The 19095-nt window shown below is 34.5% G+C and overlaps 2 protein-coding genes across 6 annotated transcripts; both read right to left on the minus strand.

Moving 5' to 3' along the window:
• Window positions 1-3290: 3290 nt before the first annotated feature.
• Window positions 3291-6727, minus strand: LOC100811344 (4-coumarate--CoA ligase-like 5). 3 transcript variants are annotated; one of them, XM_003544956.4, is made up of 5 exons: window positions 5190-6727; window positions 4343-4488; window positions 4079-4146; window positions 3863-3965; window positions 3291-3612 (listed from the first exon to the last, which is right to left on the minus strand). In XM_003544956.4, the coding sequence occupies exons 1-5, from the start codon at window positions 6406-6408 to the stop codon at window positions 3499-3501; spliced, it is 1650 nt and encodes a 549-aa protein (XP_003545004.1). In that variant the 5' UTR covers window positions 6409-6727; the 3' UTR covers window positions 3291-3498. The 3 variants fall into 3 exon arrangements, with proteins under 3 accessions (XP_003545004.1, XP_014622679.1, XP_040864836.1); XM_014767193.2 differs by lacking the exons at window positions 3291-3612; window positions 3863-3965 and having other exon boundaries at window positions 4079-4164; XM_041008902.1 differs by lacking the exons at window positions 3291-3612; window positions 3863-3965 and having other exon boundaries at window positions 4079-4235.
• Window positions 6728-9156: 2429 nt separating this feature from the next.
• Window positions 9157-18598, minus strand: LOC100780147 (pentatricopeptide repeat-containing protein At1g76280). Of its 3 annotated transcripts, none has more exons than XM_006596458.4 (13): window positions 18189-18598; window positions 18055-18097; window positions 17781-17968; window positions 17574-17681; window positions 17098-17280; window positions 14760-15287; window positions 14141-14233; window positions 13690-13863; window positions 12837-13064; window positions 11727-11870; window positions 11432-11620; window positions 10213-10332; window positions 9157-9768 (listed from the first exon to the last, which is right to left on the minus strand). In XM_006596458.4, exons 1-13 carry the CDS (start codon window positions 18270-18272, stop codon window positions 9763-9765), a joined length of 2088 nt encoding a protein of 695 aa, XP_006596521.1. In that variant the 5' UTR covers window positions 18273-18598; the 3' UTR covers window positions 9157-9762. The 3 variants fall into 3 exon arrangements, with proteins under 3 accessions (XP_006596521.1, XP_006596519.1, XP_014622680.1); XM_006596456.4 differs by having other exon boundaries at window positions 9157-9773; window positions 18189-18575; XM_014767194.3 differs by lacking the exons at window positions 11432-11620; window positions 11727-11870 and having other exon boundaries at window positions 9157-9773; window positions 18189-18582.
• Between the last annotated feature and the right edge of the window lie 497 nt (window positions 18599-19095).

The raw sequence follows: 19095 nt of genomic DNA on the forward strand, positions 1-19095 counted from the left end.
TCTAATCTTTTGTAAAACATCTTCCACCATTTTAAGCCTTCTTGAACTATAAGATTCCAAATATAAAAGAAACATTTCACATTAACAAATTCACCATTACACAACAAACTATTTTTTTATAATGCAAATATCTATACATTAATAATACAAAATAAATAATTTAAATATCTCTATATTAGTTCCAATTGAAAAGAAATAAGACTAATTTAATTGATATATTAATGCAAAAATATAGAAGCACTTCAAAGTTTAGACTTACACCGAAACAACACATCCTAGTACCATTAGTTTTCAATGTTTATCTAAGTAGAGCTAAGCCCAACATGAAAGTATGTTTCTTCTATTATAAGCTTGTCATTGTGCACAAATAAAACCAAGGTGGCAGAAGAACAACAATAATGTAATCTTAAGCACGAGACGTGCAGAATATGCAGTGAAAACACATGCTTATAATAAAAGGGACTAATTTAAATGACATCATCACAACTTACATGACAACACATGGTAAAATTTTGACAATCGCAACAACTCGTGTTTAAAGAGCCACAAGATTTTATTACTCCAAGGTTGCAAACAAAGTAATGGAGTTAACTATACAATCACCAAATAAATTAGAAACTCAAGAGCTAGATTTGTAAAACAATGTTTTCATATCAAAACTCAAAACATCATCAACATAGGCTAAAAGAAAGCATTGCACAACTAACCTTGAACACCTCTACGTGGTAACAGTGGCATTGGTGAACGATGCCACGACCTTAATGTGATGGAAATTAAAATTGCGATTGAGATAAAAGGACAAGTCTTAGGCGGTCTGGGATGGTCGACGTTGGCAAACAATGACAAGGCGAGGGACGGTCAAAAGTGGTCATTGATGAGAAGTGAGTGGCACAACATTGTTGTGTGGGCTAGGGTTCACGAGAGTGGGAGACCAGAGAGGAAGAGACCAAGATGTGTTTGTGAGTGATTGAGTGTGACTAATAAGTGATTCTTTTTTTTTAAAAAAAAACTTTCATTTTGGACTAGACTAGACACTAAACTTAAAGGTCTATGTCCATTAGGAAATGTCTAAATTTTGTCTAGTTGGGTCTTTTCTTGGCCCCATGTTAAAAGTTATTCAATGACTTTAAAGTTGAATCATTTAAGCTAACCAACTCCCACGAAAAAATAGCACTTCATTATATAACATTAGAAGTGTCATCACCAAAAAGAAACCATATAATTTGCATAACTTCTTCATTCTACTATGTTCATCTTTGAGCATAAGTCTATTGCTAAAGTATTATGTATGCTTTTAATGTCAAGAATTAGCCAAAATCAAGTAGAAGGTTGTTAAAATGGTAAAAAGAATGAGAGAGACCATTGCAATTGAAAAAAAACTTCGTCAACTTATAGCACAAACTTTGTAGGTTGCATATTTATATATAGACATTGGTTTAATAACTAAGAAGGTATATAAGTTCTAAATTCTAATTTAAGTAGTTTGGTTTAAAATATCTTATGCTACCATCTAAGAAGATTGTATCCTTCTAAGTGTGCGCGTGGTTGTTAGGATATGCATTTGTAGAATCGACTTCATTTAATTTAGGTTTGGATAAAATTAATTTAAAATAATTCACATATATTGAAAAAAATAACTTATGTTTTAAAATGATATTTTCAAATCATCAAAAAATAAAATGTTGAATTGCAATTTTGGCCCTATAATTTTTAATACACGTTTTTGGTGCTCCTGTTTTTTTCTCTCGATTTTGGTCTTTATATTTTAGAAAATATGAAATTTTGATCTAATTCTCAATTTGCATATTTTCTTCTTCTTCTTTTATTTTGGTCAATTGAACTCTAGACCTAACATATTTACTTAAGATATTATAAAAAATGATTTAATTAATTTAAATATATATAAAAAATAAATGTATGCAAAATTAAAATTTGGACCAAAATTATATATTTTTAAAATAGATGGATTAAAACCCAAAAAAAATGAAAATGAAAATCACGGATTAAGAATTATAAGAGTACATAAATTGCAATTTAGTAAAAACTAGGTAAATGATATTTCCAATTAGTTTTGGGAGAAATAATTATGTTTGAATAATGAAATAAAATTACTTTTGAAATGTAAATCTATATATTAAAATAATTTTTTAAATTAAATTTACTTGCAGTAAAATTAAAAATTAATTTTGAGTATTCAAAATTTTAATCAAACAATCACGTACATTATGGTTACATGGCGGCAAACGTAACCTTTGAGTAAAAGAAACAGATTGTAAGATGATACGGAAGCTTGCCTTTAACATTGCATTTCTTTTAATCAATGTCTTTAACATTGCACGAGGATATAAAAACTGAATATATAAGTTCAGTTAACACATAAACTGAAGTAAATAATTCGTAATAATAAAAGATGTTTTTATCCTTGTTACCTCTAGCTTTTAAATGACGATTTCAATTAATCACATCAACAGACAAATCAATTTAACTAATGAACTCAATTTCTTAACATGTCCATTAGAAAAAAAAATGTAAGTTGGACAGCTAATTAATGGTGCCAAATTGAATAAGTTAACATGGAATTTGGACATTGGTAAGAGACTAGATTACGAGTAACGTTTACGAAGCATAAAGAATTAGACCCTGAGCGACAGAGACAGTGGGACTTAGATCCAATCCAAATTAAGCGAAAAGATGCACTGCGTTGTGAATTAAGCTCCAAAGACAAAACGTATCCCATGCATGAAGGGTGCATCACAGTTATTGGACCGTCAGTTGGGAGACTGAAGTGTTCCTGAGCCAGCTCTCTGAATATATATGTTGCTCCTCAAATAAGTCAATGGTACCACGAAACATCAATATTTAATAATGGATCATGCGGCGTGTTTGAATTAAAGAAAAATATTTAAAGATGGACCCCCAGTAAAATGTAGTATATCATTCTATTTATTCTTAGTTAATTGACCGTAAACAAATTATTCCTAAAATAATTGTGTTATAGCTAACTATAATTTATAACTTCAAAAATTTATAAATCGTTCCAATCTAAAAAAAATATTTTTTTTTATCTCTCAGAATAAAAAAAGTCAAAAAATTTATAACAATTTATGCATACTTGTTAAACCAATTAAGTTAGATTCGATTAAAAAAATTAATTTAGTTAGAAATAAAACATGATCTAAACATTTTGCTACAACAACAAATTCTATGTTTTTTGAGAAATCTATTTTAAATATTGGTCTACAAGTCTGATGACAAACTGATAGAGAAGTTATTCCAATTGAAAAAAGAAATTACAAAGAGACAATTTTATTGCCTATAAGGTGTACTCACAGCACTTTGTTCTCTACAAATTACAATAGACTGTTGAACAAAGAACAGATAATATGAAAGCAGCAAAAGTAAACAAGCCAGAAAATTACAGCAAAAAAGGAGCTAAAGATTATTTCCTCACTTGTCCAACTCCGATAGAAAAAATATATTACGAAAAAGCTCATCTATTCAGAGTTTAGACGTTGCGAGTTTGATGAGATCCTTCCGAAGAATTTTGCCAGATGGATTTTTGGGTATGGAGGAAATAAATGCCACTTTTCGAATCCGCTTGTACGGAGCCACCTGTATGAAGTGTAACCCACGGAATGTTCAATATTTTATAATGTTCACTGTTCAGCCGTTAAAGTTGAACTCCAGCAATCAGATATTCAATAATAATTAAATGTTAACCAATATCCTATAAACATTTAATATGAAACTTTAAAAATATTTTTATTAGCGGAAAATTATACTTTTCATAATCTTTTTTACTATCTTATGATTTATATAAAAAAGTCGCCATTGTTGAAGACTGTTTCCAAACCCAACTAACCTGTCCTGCAACAAAATCCATAACTTGAGTTTCTGATAAGCTACTTCCAGCCTTCCTCACCACGTATGCCATTGGATGCTGCCCAGCTTCCTTATCTGGATACCTGATCATTACAAAAACATTCACCACTCAGAACTGCTCCGATTCAAGTGCTCTTCTCCTTCTATATATTCATTATTAATCAGGTGTGGTAGATGAAATTGCTGAAAGACTTACGGGATAACAGCGGCATCTAAAATAGCAGGATGAGTCAGTAGCAAGGCCTCTAGTTCTGCTGGAGGAACCTAAAACATCATCAAGACCTTCAATAGGATTCACAATATTCGTATCCCAACTGTATGTTAGTGTTGCGATTATCTTCCCATTGGTTCCTCTATAAAACAGGTCTCTATAGTTGTTAAATAGTAAATACTACATCTGATATCCCTTTTGTCAATAATGGATTAAGTAACTGGCTAGAATTCGTAATTTAGTAATTACCTGATATCCCTTGTATTTGATGAGCTCCTTTAACCGATCCACAATAAATATGAATCCATCATTGTCAATGTAACAAATATCCCCTGTTCTTAACCATCCTTTTGAATCAAGGGTTGATGTGGTTGCTTCTTCGTTACTGAAATAACCTGTCATCCCCACGTTTTCAAAGGTTAACTAGGAATGAGCAAATCACAATTTCATCCAATTATGTGCCTAAACCTAAAACTTGTTCATGTTCTGAAAGTTTTTATCATTTTGAAGTATTTTAAACACTTAATTACAAAAATGGACTTTTTTTTATACATAATTAAGTTTTAAAATAATCAAGTAATTAATGATGGTTAATACCAAAAAAATTAAGTTTCCAAATGACAAAAACCTCCGGAGTAGCTAAAACATTGAATATTCAGTGGAAAAAGCAGAAGCTAAAGCATTGAATAACTCTTAATTGACACGTACACATAGAAGGTTTATTTTTTCATCAATCTGGAGCAACCTAAACCAATCAATCGACTGATGATATAGTTTTTTTTAAAAAGAAAAAGAGGAAAAGGTTTAAATATATTTTTAATAATAAATGTTCAGATTAGTTAGGACAGTTGACCCTTCTAAATAACTAGGTAGGGGAAACAGATAATAAACCCGCGGCGCATACCAAACAAGTGGAGTTGCTTAATGCACATTTTGACAGTCAAATGTACATTTTTTTTGTGAAGGATACACATACTACATACACGAGTAGTCCTTATTATCTGTCATCATCAGCGCACTAAATAATAATATAAAAAAGTATAATTCCCCAGAAAGAAAGAAACGGTGATGTAACATATTCAATGAATGTGATTACCTTTCATGATGGTGGGACCCCTGAGCCAGAGCTCCCCGGTGCGGTTAACCGGAAGCGATTGGCCGGATTCAGGATCGACGATCATAGCCTGGGTGGCCGGAGACAAGAGCCCCGCCGTGCCGTACCTTCGACTCTCCTCCAAGGAGTCGGTGGAGGCCCCAACGCCGGTGGATTCCGTCAAACCATAACCCTGAAGGATGGTGACGTTGGGATACTTGGCCACAAAGCCCTCTATGACCTCCTTGCTCAACGGAGCCCCACCGGAGAGCACCGAATGCAGCGACGTGATATCGTACTTGCCCTTGATAGCGGCGGCGTTGTTGAGCATGGCCACCAGAATGGGCGGCACGAGCGGGAGGTAAGTGGCGCGGAACCTCTCGATCGAGGAGAGCATGTCGTGCATCTCGAACTTGGAGAGCACGACGATGGTGGAGCCGGAAGCCAGAAGCCCCGTGGCGAAGGCGACCAGGCCGTATATGTGAAACATGGGGACCGTGCATATGAAGGTTTCGTTCTCCTCCATGTGGAACCGACCCAGCACGATCTGGACCATTGCTATGAGGTTGCGGTGGGACGATACCACGCCCTTGCTGGGCCCCGTGGTGCCGGAGGAGTAGAGCAGCGTGGCCGTGTCGTCCTGCTCCACGCGCTCTTTCACGCGCTGAGCCACCGGTTCCTTCTTCGCCATCTCATCAAGAGTGGCCACGATATTATTATTGTTATTGTTATTATTGGCGCCGTCGTTGTCCATGAGAACGATTGGTAGAGAGGGTGCAGCTGCGGTGATTTTGGGGAGTAAATCAGAGATCGTGAAGGCGAGGAGAGGCTTGGAATCGGCGATCTGCTTGGCGATTTCGCGGGTGGTGTTGAGGGGGTTGGTGGTGGTGATGATGGCGCCGAGGGACATGACGGCCAGGCACACAACGGGGAAGTGGATGGAGTTGGGGGAGAGGATGAGGACCACGTTGCCCTTTCGGATCCCCATGTCCACGGAGAGAGAGGCTGCCACGCCCTCCACGGAACGCCATAGCTGGGTGTAGGTGAGGCGGCGGGCGGTGGCGGCGTCGACGAAGGCTGTGGTGGCGCGGTGGGCGCGGGAGGAGATGAAGGTGGTGACGTCTAAGGCGTTGTTGGGAGGGAGTGGGAGGGGCTTACGCTTGCTGTAGAAGATTGAATTGGAGCTGCAGAAACCACTTCTGGGGTCTATCTCCTCCATCATATCTATCTTTTACTTTCCCAACAACACTTCCGGATATATATCTCCATTTCACCGTCCACACTCTCTCTTTTTTCTTAGTTTGAAATATTGATTATTATTAATTATGATTAATTTCTGATATGAGGTAATTAGCAGCGGCTGTATAAATTTGACATGTACAACATGTGCTGTGGACTGTGGCCGGTGGGGAGCTCCCTTCACAGCCCTCTCATTGACTGTGTTTTCTTTTGGGTGTCAACCTTAGTCCCTTTTGTTAAAGAAATTAAAAATAAAACATGCGTATAAGAATAATACACTTTTTATTTTTATGTAGCAAACTCTATTATTGATTTGGAGTCTTATACGCGTATTATATGTGAAATATATAGTGCTTGACATTTATGCATTTTATACTCATGTTATTATATATACAACAACAAAAGGTTTGTAGTGCTCAAAGGAACATTTGGTCGAATTCCAACTCAGTGAATTATGTTTGTTATTTTTTTAATCATTATATTAGTGTGGAATATTTATTAGTTTTGTTGAGAACTAATCTCCATAAAAACTTATTTAATCATTTAGTGAAATTTCAAATTATATTTTTCCCACAAAGAATTTATTCAAGGAGATCAAGTGACTTTATTTAAGGAGACTAAACGTAAGATCACTTGAATAAATTATTTATTAGTATGTTTGCATATAACAGATAGTGTTTTTTCTTAATTTTCTGGTATGCTAGTTCTATGGGAGCTAGACGTATTCAGAAATTAGAACAGAACCATATATCCATGAATGATGTAGCATAACCATAGTATGCGAATAACCTATCAAAAGCTTAATATGTATGTATTAAAGACAAATGCTAATGCTCTTTTATTTTAAAAAATACATAGCTAAATACAGAACCAATGTTTTGACAACAATAATGTTATTCTCTCCTTTTACCATGCTTATTTTTTTAAAGTGAAAAGTGACAAGTAATGCAAAATAAATTAAAATTTTTCAAGTAATGATGCACTTTTATATAATAAAATAGTGTTGTTAGTCATGAAAGAGACGTCTGTCAGACTATGTTTAGATTAATAATAAATATGATGAAAATCTTGTACAAAAAATTTTAAAAGCTGTGGTTCTTGTATACAAAATTTAAGTTTTTTTTTATCCATATGAATCAAAGAAAATATCAAAAAATTTACAATAACTCACATATCCTATTTGATCAATTGAGCTAGACACCTATAACAAGAAGTTTAAGTTTTGATTCATGATGTTAATACTATTAGTGATGTATTTGAGAGTGACATTAATACTATTACAAAAAAATTCGACAATATGAAATCAATGCAAAAACTTTTTTTTATCCATAAGAATTAAATATATACAACAAAAGATTTATAATAACTCATATATCATACTCAACCAACAAAGCTAAACTCCCTTCATACTTAAAAAAAAAAACTTTTGTGACTGTGAAACTAGTATAAGAAGTTTTTTTTTTTTGTTTGAAAGAACTATAAGAAGTTTTATGTGTCATCATTTCCTAGCAATTTTACATGGGCCAAAAAAAATTGTAATGACTTTGCACCACTAAAATGTTTTTGTAACATTATTAGCAGTCACACTGTTTAACCGTGCCAATGACAGATTAAAATTTAACTTTTATGTATGTGTAAACATTAAAATTCATAGTTTTGAGTTTTCTGTTACAAAGAACAAAAATTAAAAATAAAGATATCTACAAAAATTATGTGAATAGTTAACTTTTATAAAATAATTTGTTTAACTTACATTGCTAAATTTTACAACACACAAAATAGTTGTTAATTATTTTAATTTGAAAGAAATATAAATACACAAAACTAGGGACTGTAACTGTTTTTAAAAGAGATTGCTTGCATTCATGACCCTTGAAAATTTTGTTAAACACTTAAACCCCAACTCCCCCCTCAGCCCTCCCCCAAAAAGAGAAGTTTAAAAAGATAGGGATAATTAGATTTGGATGTCATTCTTTAAACTCAATCCTTACCGTGTTCTATAGTAACACCACCAGCCCGAAGAAAGGTATACCCAAGTTTGAGATTAAACATGCAATGCAACTAGCATAGGCTGGGGAATGAAAGTTAAGTTTCTTTTTTATTAAAAATATAATTAATATATTTTATCATAATTTTTAATACAATTCTCACTTAATAATATTCTTTATATACTGAACAGTAAGACCATGAGCAGAAAAGTTAAATGACGTTGATATATGATATCTAAGCACTAGCTTGAGGGAACGTTACTCGAAAGCTGAATTTGTTTACTGGAGGACACATGTTATCTTTTAACAGGATGAAATTATTAATGTTTTTTTGTTCGTCTCTGCAACCATGATAGGAGAACGAGGTGTTTTTACAAACAATCATAACTTTGTAGTTGCACCATAATGTCACAGTTTCTTTCTTTCAAATATTTTCACAATTCAAAGTTCACAGACACAGAGAACTCACTTCTAATCCTTTCGACTTTTCCTCCTTTTAAGTTTAAACAATTGTTTCTTCATTACAAAATTAAGCAATTTAAAATCAAAATGTCTATTTTGGTTATGTTAGTGTAACGCTAAGGAGATAACTTGTGGGTATGATCAAAACTCTTTTTTTAAGTTACTATAAAATCCTAAATCTGCGCTTTTTTACTCTTTTCATATAGCAGAGCAACCAGAGTGAGCAAGCAATCAGCGTGAGAGGGACCGACGAGAAGGGAGTTAAAAAGTCAAATTTCATGTTTGGCGTACAAAAGTTAAATCTTATTTCATAATACATTATTCTGAATTATGGCTACAGTTGACACAAGATATGATACAGCGCCTGCGTCTCTCCACTACTGAACCCCACTCCCCACCCCGCAACCCTTTCATGGAGGTCTCCCTAAAGAAAATTCACCCAAGACAATTTCTTCATCAAAACCATCAAGCAATTGTATCTAATTGGGTGTCTTGGTAGGACTCAGGCTCACAATTGCATTCCTTCCAGTCTTTTAGCCCATAGACTTTGATCAGCTGACTTGCAGATTGGGAACCCAGCTATTGCACACCATCTTAAATTCAACAACCCAATTGCAAGTTCATCTTCAGAATCTTCAAATAATTTAAGTATCTGTGACTCAACAACAGCCACATCTTCAGATAGGATGAATTCATTCACAAAATTTGTATTCTCTCTAAGTATGTTGCCATCTTCAGACATCATACGCAAACTTAAAACCTGCAATGCTTCAATTGCTGTATTGTGAAAACCAGAATCTACATATGCAGAGAAGACATAGCCACATGTTCTTGTATCTGGGGGAACTTTCTCTCGGCGCATACACTCCACAATAAACTCAATTACATCAATCCTTCCCTAAGAAATTATATGGCATTAGCACACATTCTAAATTTTCCATCATAAATGGATAAAGCACAAATAAGACTTTTCATCAGGATAGAAACTTTATTTTCCTTATAGTACCAAGGGCTAGCAAGCTAAGTGTGCAGAAACTATAACCATAATGGTAACAGAACGCTGCAATTTCTAGAGGAAAACATATTATATTAGCCATAATTTTGTATAAAATGAGTTGGCATTGTTATTGACACTTGGATGGGTAAATGGTCCCTAAAACTTTGAGGCATCCCACAACCACCCTGGAATCTAGACAATTTTTTGCTGAATTCTATCAATTTTGTATGGCTGTGTAACATTACTCATCTCTTGAACATATATGAGTTTGAAACAGATTCTTCTTTTACCCTTTATCCCCTTTCTACATAGAAAGATTTTAATATGAAAGGCGAGGTACCTTGTAGCATGCTTCTTTAAGAACTGTATTAAACAGCAGTACATCAGGTTGAATGCCATCCAATATGACTTGTTTCAAAAGATTCAGGGCTTCATTAAAGTTCTCATCTTCCAACAAAATCTGATGCAAACAAGCTCAGTATCACTTTGGGATACACAGTTCTAAAAATAAATTTACAAGTTGTAAGTAAGATGATGTCATGGCAACACATGAACAAAGAATAAAGATATCAGCACATGCACAATGAGTGACACAGGATACAACTATTAGTTATAACCCTACTTTCATGATGACCAGAAGTCAGCTGCATGATTCATGTAATTTGGACATTTTGCTTGTAAACTAGTGCCCTCTCAAGACAAAATAAGAAGTATAATTGGTTATAAGGTCAAGATGAATCAAATCTGGATGATCCAAAAGAAACCCATGCTTTCCTAGGGTAGTCACTACCCATTACTTTTAAAGCCAATGCCTTAGCTATTACATATATGATCAAAGATTTAGTGCATTTGTATTTCAAACTCCATCACGTCTAATATGTTCAATGTATGAAGTTATAAGAAAAAGACAAAATGTCACCATGTTTTAGTTGGTAAACACCACTAATACTGCATGAATTATGTAAAAAATATGCAAATTATGTACCAGTAGAAACATCTAACACCAAATGCATGCATTTTTCATTTATCACTAACAGGTAGACTACTTGATTTGTTGAAGGAGATTAGGAAGTTCATCAAGTTACTATAAAATACTAAATCTGCACACTTTACAATTTTCTCTTAGAATGTGAGTTTGGTCCTAACTCAAACCCAAAAGCTAGCTCATGAGGTGAGACCGTGAGGATTGCCCTTCACTTATATATTCTATCTTTGCCTTACTTCTAGCCGATGTGGGACTTGGGTTTGTCTATATACACCCCCTCACGCCCAATACTTTTGGGTTTGATAAGTAGATATTATGATGGATGACCCGTTTAATGGATCTACGATAGACTCTAATACCATCTTAGAATGTGGGTTTGAGCCTAATTAACTCCCAAAAGATAGCTTACGGGGTGAGGGTGTCCCCCACTTATATATTCTATCTTTGCCTTATCTCTAACCAATGTGAGACTTTCCTAATATTTTCACAAAAAAATCAAGTACAATTGCAAAATCTTTGACAAAATAATAATAATTTGGACTGGACTATCAGAAGAGATTAAAATGGGAAGAACCTCAATGATAGCGTTATATGTACAAATCACTGGATGAAACCCTTTCCGTATCATCATTGAAAGCAGCAAACAAGCAGATCTGTAACTTTTTAGGATGGTACAACAGTCAATCATTATATTGTATGTTTCAGAATCAGGGTGGCAGCCACATAACTTCATCTTCTTGAAAATTGCAATCACCGTGTCACTCTGTATATCAAGTGGAAAACCTCATATTCCAGCCAGACATGCATAATAACACACTTCACAAAGTAGGTGTCAAAATGGAGAAAGTAATGATGTATGAGTCACTCACTTCCTTGGCTTCAACAAGATAATGTAACACTGTGTTGTACATATGTGTTCCCAATGAAGGGTTTCTATAAATGAAAAGATTTTCTGCCACATGTAAATACTGGATCAACTCTTTTATCATCCCTTCTTCTCCAAGGGCTCTCATCTGAAAAGACCCAAAGAACATGGCTAAGTCATAAGCAATGTAAATGAACAATATACCATTCCTGTCCTATCTTAATCCAAGTGATCTTTTAGAGCTCTTAAACATTGTGGTTTTACTCATAGTATTAGTATTTTGGTTGGATCTCTCATTAGTATGCTCTCACATGGGTGTGCATGTGGGAAGGAAACTAGAAGAAATTATTGAACACAACAACAAAATCCTTTTCCTACTAATACTAAATGAGGCCAGATTTGTCGATGGATAACACCATTCTGTTCTACCAAAAAGCACATTTTTGAAAAGGTCATTTGCATCAAGGTCTTAATGATTTCACTAAAAGATTTATCCCTTAACTTCCTCTAGTTCTGTTTATTTTATAAGGCCATCCACCATAGGATCAAGACTTCCTATTTCTTCTTCTCACATGGCTACACCATTTAAGGCAAAATTCTGTCTTTTTTTTTTCTAACAAGTGCTAGTTCAATTTTCTCTCCGACATGTGCATTCCTAATCTAATTTTTATTCCTTGAATGTCACTCATCCATTCTTCCATATCTAGTATTTGCTGCCCACCATTCAGCACTACGAAGCATGTGGCTGTTCAGTAAAGTTTTCCTTTGACCTTGAGCTACTCCTGATCACAAATAACAACAAAAACATTTCTTCATTTCATCCAGCCAGCTTGAATCCTATGATTTACATCTTCCTTAATTACTAAACAGAATAAGAAAAAAAGATTAGCATGGTTATGACACACAGAGGGTCTAACAAATCCACATTCTAGTAACAACATTTTTCTTTGACACATTAATTGCACCCCAGGACACGTTACTGACCACTCAGTTGAACCCCTCCCCTTTTTGCAATCACATATATAAGTTCTTCATAGATTTGAACAGAAGAAAATCCTCATGAGATTGATTCATTCTTAAGTTACATGAAAAAGGAAACATGAATTGAACTTACTAATTTATTCATTGAAAGGTGACTATGCTGAATGCCATTGTTGGCCATATGCTTTTGTATAGCATTTATTCTTTTAGCAACATCCACCTTTGACAGCGCATCACTGTCTTCGTAATGGCCATTTACAACTCCAAATAACGAAAACAGAAGCTCGCATGTCCTGATATTAGGTAAAACTTTTTTCTGCTCCATCTTGGCAAACACTCGAATAGCACGTTCAAGTTGATTCTGCAAATTTTTATGATAAATAAAATGTAAGCCGTTATAAGTTCCACAATGCAAGAGAATTAGAGCAACCAAACCTTAAAAGGGGAATTTGGTACAGATAGTTCAGTTATAAATTCAGTTGCTCATCTTAATTGGTGCTCTGCAGCCCATTGACGAAATAAATGACTTAACATGCCATTGTAACATGTCCAAGCCAAACAAACAGTAACCAACCACAATAGTAAAAAAAAAAAGACATTCATTGTTTAAAGGATCCTATTTTATTATCGGTGCTAGAAAATAAATTTGTACAGGAATTGAACAGTTTCCTTATTTCATTTTTGTTTACATTTAATAATTACAGCACTATTGTACATTACCTTGTATTGTACAATCATATTATTAAAAACAACAAATTATAATAAGATACAAAAGTACATGCATTGGACTGACTCATTCACATATTTTAGGGGTTTTCTCTGACCCTTCCTCTCTCAACATAAATGATAAAACATCCCAATTTTCTATTTTTGACAAGTATTGCTAAAAAATATTATTAAGTCTTCAGGTAAACTAATTTTAGTCTTGCAAACAATAAAATGGTAAAATGCATAACTTTGTTTTGAACTTTCACATTTGAGCTCACCAGTTGATCGCATGATGCTAGCAAAGCATTATAAGGATTTGGATATAGACATTCAGAAATTTGATTCAGAAAAGCCTCAGCTAAATCTAGTTGTAGTGCTTTGCTGCAAGTGATTGAAAGTGACGCTAGAGTTGAATCATATGGCTTCAAATTCTTCTGCTGCATCTTTTTCAACTGCATATTATATGAAAATAATATAAGGCCAAGAAAAGTTTTCTGTAATCAACATGAGTATCAGCAGACACAAGATCACATAACTGTGTCACACTAGATCCCACATTCAGATTCCAATTTCACTAGATTTGGGGGTCTATTTGACCTAAACTTAAGTGGTTGAAATTTCTGGACAGAACTCCCATTGATAGCAGTCTACTAAAAAATTAAATTAAAAAAAAAAAAGAAGATACCAAAAACAAATGATTCTGAACAAAGTGATTGTAACCGAACTCACCACTCTTATGGCATCCCCAAAGCTTCTATGAGAAACAACTTTAATAATGCCATTATATGTATGTCTGGATGGCTGCAAACCAAGATTTGTCATCTGAAAAGAGAAGTGTCCTTCAAGATGTTAAAATACATTGATATAAATGAAGTAGTCAGTTGATAAAATTAAAAATTCCCATATTTTTTCATAGCTGCAAGAAATTTATTTATGCTAAAAAATTGAGAAAGGAAGATGTATAAGGACACAGTAAAATTCATATTCATATGTTATTGAGAATCAACTAACAGAAGCTTTCAATAATTGAAACCTTGGGGGTTTCAAGTCTGAAAAATTAAAATTTGACATACTATGACTATGTAGAGAACCTTTCACCAATGAAGCACAAACTGACATAGACAAGCAATACAACTAATGTCTCACACATGTCTGGCAAGTGTAAGGAAGGTTTTGGTGCCCAAGTCAGAAACATGTTCGACGTTGAGACAAAAAGGAGACGTATCTGTAATTCATAGCCTTTCACAATTACAGAATTTGGGAGAACAAGTAATTTAATCTATATGACTACATGAGCTGTGTCACATGGAGCATTAAAGAACATGTACAAGGTTAGTCGAATATATACCTGTAACATAAGCTTCCTTGCAAGCATATGATTCTTTTGTTTTGCACACCCATGTATTATATCATCAAAAGACCGACTCAACGCCTTCTTAAGCAGCGGATGTTTTTGCCCATTCAGCCCAGCTAATTCAGTACTCTTAGCTTTTTTATTCCCCATGCAAATAATCTGTTGCTCTATACTTGCAGAAATACTGTCAGGTATATACATAAGAGGAGGGTGCATACAATAGTCCAATTTTTTGTTCTCCTTCAAGTCCAACATGGTTGAGCCTGGCCCTTTATTTGAAGGCACAGGGATGTCCAGTCTATTAGTATACACCTTCCCATGAACTGTTCTAGCAATAGGAATGTTTCCCCTGGTGGCTAATGAAATCATTTCTAGTAGTATTTTATATGCAGATTCTAAATCTCCTAACCTTGTAAATGACCAAATGAATCTATCCAGAGCCATGATACTCATGCTATAGTTTTTAATATACTCCTGCCAAATGAGATGAGCTGCAGGCAAGTTTTTCTGCAAAACTGCAAGCTGACAAACAGGGTAAGTTAAGTGATATTTGTCATAAGAAAAACAAAGAGAGAATGCATTCAAACACATCAAAACAGGTTTCATAAAATAGCTAGAGTAAATTAACACATATTGTGCTGTCACTTAAGTCCAGAGCATTTATGATGTCATAAAAGTTAGCAATAGATAGGCCCACTTTCTTGAAGTTTTGCATAGAAACTAGATCAGAATTAGAGAGAAAAACTTCTATTAACAGAAAAGTGTACAAATGATTCCCAGGACTTTTGAGAGGCCTGAACTGTCCCACAAAAATCTGAATTCCCTCTCAAATCACAAGATAGAATCTCCCTCTCAACCCCTTTTCTTGTTTAGGCAACATGCCTTGTTTCTCTAATTAACTCAGCCCCTAACTAACTAACTAACTCTCTAATTATTCAACTAACTATGGGGATTACATATTAATACTCTACCCCCTAAAGATTCACCTTGTCACCAAGGTGAATAACAGTGGTTGCTGCAAACAAGGTTTCATCGGGATTCCAACTGGTTGAAGAACAATGATCAAGACAACCTCAGCTGCAGCTCAAAATAGCCTTCAATCCACCTGGGTCAAACACAAACATGTGAATGCCCCCATGCTCCTCTAATGTGCTGTTTTATGTGGCATTTTTGTCCATGAAACAGCATCGAAGCTGTTTTCTAATGTCCTCTAATGTGCTGTTTTCTGTAGTTATAATGAGAAAATCCCATGGCTCCCTTGCAAACTGCACTGTTGCACATGGTTGCAGCTGAGGATTATCAAGATCTTCCAACTTGTTGTACCTCTATGGTGGGTTGATGGTACTACCTAAACCCCAAACCTCCATTGTTATCACTGGTTCAGTCATTGGCTCCCTCCTTTCCTTCTGTCAAACACAGGGTGGAGGAAAGGAAGGAGAGGACGGGATACTCAGACTCGGAGAGGGAACAGGAGAGAGAGGAGGAGGGTGGAGGAAACTATTGAAAAGGACTGGCCAATTTCTACAAACTAAAAACTAGAACGAAGAAACTTTTTTTCGTTTTGTTTCCAAAAAGTGAGTTAAAATAAGTTAAAATTGGTTAAAAAAACTATTTTGAACCCCCTTTTATCCAAACAGGTTTTGTTTTCAAATTTGAGTTTGAAAACCAAAAGCTAGAAACTTACAAAAAACCCAAACAGGACCTAAGAAATTATAAAATAAATATTGAAATGTATGACAAACTGTCAAGATATCTGTATGTCCCTCCTCATTGCCAAGGGATGATTGATGTCAATGATAAATGTCAATGGCAAGAAAGAAAAGCTTTGTCACCCATCTATTAATAATTATCATTACTCTTAGAACTGAGGAAAGTATAAGCTTTCCTTTGGTTAAGCAGTAAGGTAAATATGCAAACTCATGCCACAGTTGGAAAAGGGATTGAAATGATCTCTAAGCCTTACATTATCAGTCTGTCGTGTACACAACAATGAAGTGAAAAATATAGTTCTAAAAACTAAATTTGACCCAGTGAAACAACATATAGTCATAATTTGGAATATAAACCAGCCAAGAACTGGTACTGGACTCCTGGTGTAAACTAGCATATTTTGTAAGTTGTAACTGATACTCTGAAGAACATGCATTTTAGCCAGATAAAGCAGTTCACATTGAATCACATCTCTACACATAAAATGCATTCAGACTTAATGCTCTATCAAATGAAACAAGTTCAACAGGCAAACACAAACAAAGTTTTTCTCATAGTGTGAATTATTTTCTCTTCAAACACAATAATAGAATGATGTTAGTAGCACTTTCTGTCTGCATACCTTGAGAAGCTCAATATATGTAACTTCATTCTTCCCTACCATCTTCTTTTCCATTAAGTCCAAACATCTGCTTGCTTGAATTATATTCTGCATTGTTGTGCAGGATCTTAAGAGACTATTGTACAGTGGGAGAACTGGATAGAGACGTTGACTTCCTCCAAGATAATCAACGATATCAAAGGCCTGAACAAAGTACAACGGGTAGACAGGAGAAAAATAAAATTCTTGCAGCTAAGATGAAAGCGACTTACTAATAACTGCCTCGTATACACCACCGGACAAGCAATTCAATGCCTCACAAAAGTAGCAATGTATGAAATTGTATTTCCAGAAAAAAAAATTAAAAATATCCCTGAAAATGTAATGGATTTATCCAACACCAATGGTAATATCCCCTTAGCTCATCCGGAAAGGAATGTAAGGGAAAAATATACCCAATTATATTTTGTATAAAACTAATGAAAGTAATAGTTGACCTCTTCCAAGTAACCCCCATTACAAAGGGCCTGCATCATAAGAGATGAGCATATATTGTTCATGCTAACACCTTTTAACTCCATGAATCTCAAAATCTCCATAACAAACTGCAAAAATAAAAAAGGGAAGGAATAAATTTTTTACATTTGCAAAAGATTCCACCATAACTCATAAACAGAGATTTGGTTATCTAGCAAATAGCATACCAAAGGATCAGGAGAGCGAGCACAGTACTCAAAAATGTGAACAAAATGGTCAGCTGTTAATGAGTGGCGGCTTCTGGAACCAAAATCCGAAAGTAAGTCTGAAGCCTTCTTTCTGTCACCCGAGTGGAGTGCCTCCACAACTTGCCTCTGCATAGACGGTTCTGTTGCAAATTCCGTAAATTCACGACCTGCACTTTGAAATGAAAGTTATTGATTGTTATACCTACAAATTATAATCAATAAAGTCATTGGAGGGCAATTGAATCGTGAATACCAGCTGTGGAGGTGAGATTTTGAGAGAAATGGATTAGACTTCCCTACAATAACAGGAAAGAAGCGTTTGGTTTGGTTAGGGAAGAGAAAAAAGAGTGAGAATAGAGGAAATAGATGAGAAAGAGATAGACGGACATGGAGATGGTGATTATGCCACTTTGATTTACAAAGTGAAATTGAGCGCAGAAAAACCCTTGCTCTGTATCCATACATATGCATGTTTTCACTTTCACTTTCACTTGTTAAGGGAAATGCACATCCATATTCATATTCACTTCACCTGGAGTATGACTGTCTTTGATTCCATTTCATCTTCTCCCATTCCACTTCCTTTGTCTTGGGCCTGGGCCTTCAGAGAAAGTTACCAGACTTGTTCGGCTAGAGTTTATTTTCATTTGTTAAAATATATTTTTCTAACTATTTTCTTTCGAAAGAATTAAAGACGCAGAAACACTTGCAATAAATCATGCACCTGTTCAGCAACTAAACTAAATCTCTCATTTTCCCCCTAATTTAATATTTAATAGCAAGACTTCTACGAATTTTATGGATGTCTTAAACTTTGAGGTTTGAGTAAAACATCATTTTAAGCTGGTAGGACATTATGAATTCAATTTCTTAAATTACTATTTCTTTAAATAGTTCTTAATATAGTCAAAATCATAGTATTTTTTATCTCCAATTATTTTTTCAATTTCAGACACTAATTTGATATCATCGAATGCATGAATCAACTGGCATGAAATTGTTCTAGCTTAATAAAGATATTGAGTTGGAGTATTGGATATGCAACTAATACTCTCAAGAAAAAATTTGTTGCCCATAATAATTATACCTGATGCCAACAAGATTATCTCCAATAGATAATACATGTTGTCTACATAAAAAAAAAAAAAACACTAATTTAGTATGCATGTCAATCCATACATAATAAATCAATCATCATTGGAAACTGTTATTTTAATCTTTGAAATTACAAAAGATACTATTCTATTCGATTATAATAAAAAAAACTAATTTCATATTCATTAAAAAAAATAGT

This window comes from Glycine max, chromosome 14 (assembly GCF_000004515.6).
Source record: "Glycine max cultivar Williams 82 chromosome 14, Glycine_max_v4.0, whole genome shotgun sequence".
Taxonomy (NCBI): domain Eukaryota; kingdom Viridiplantae; phylum Streptophyta; class Magnoliopsida; order Fabales; family Fabaceae; genus Glycine; species Glycine max.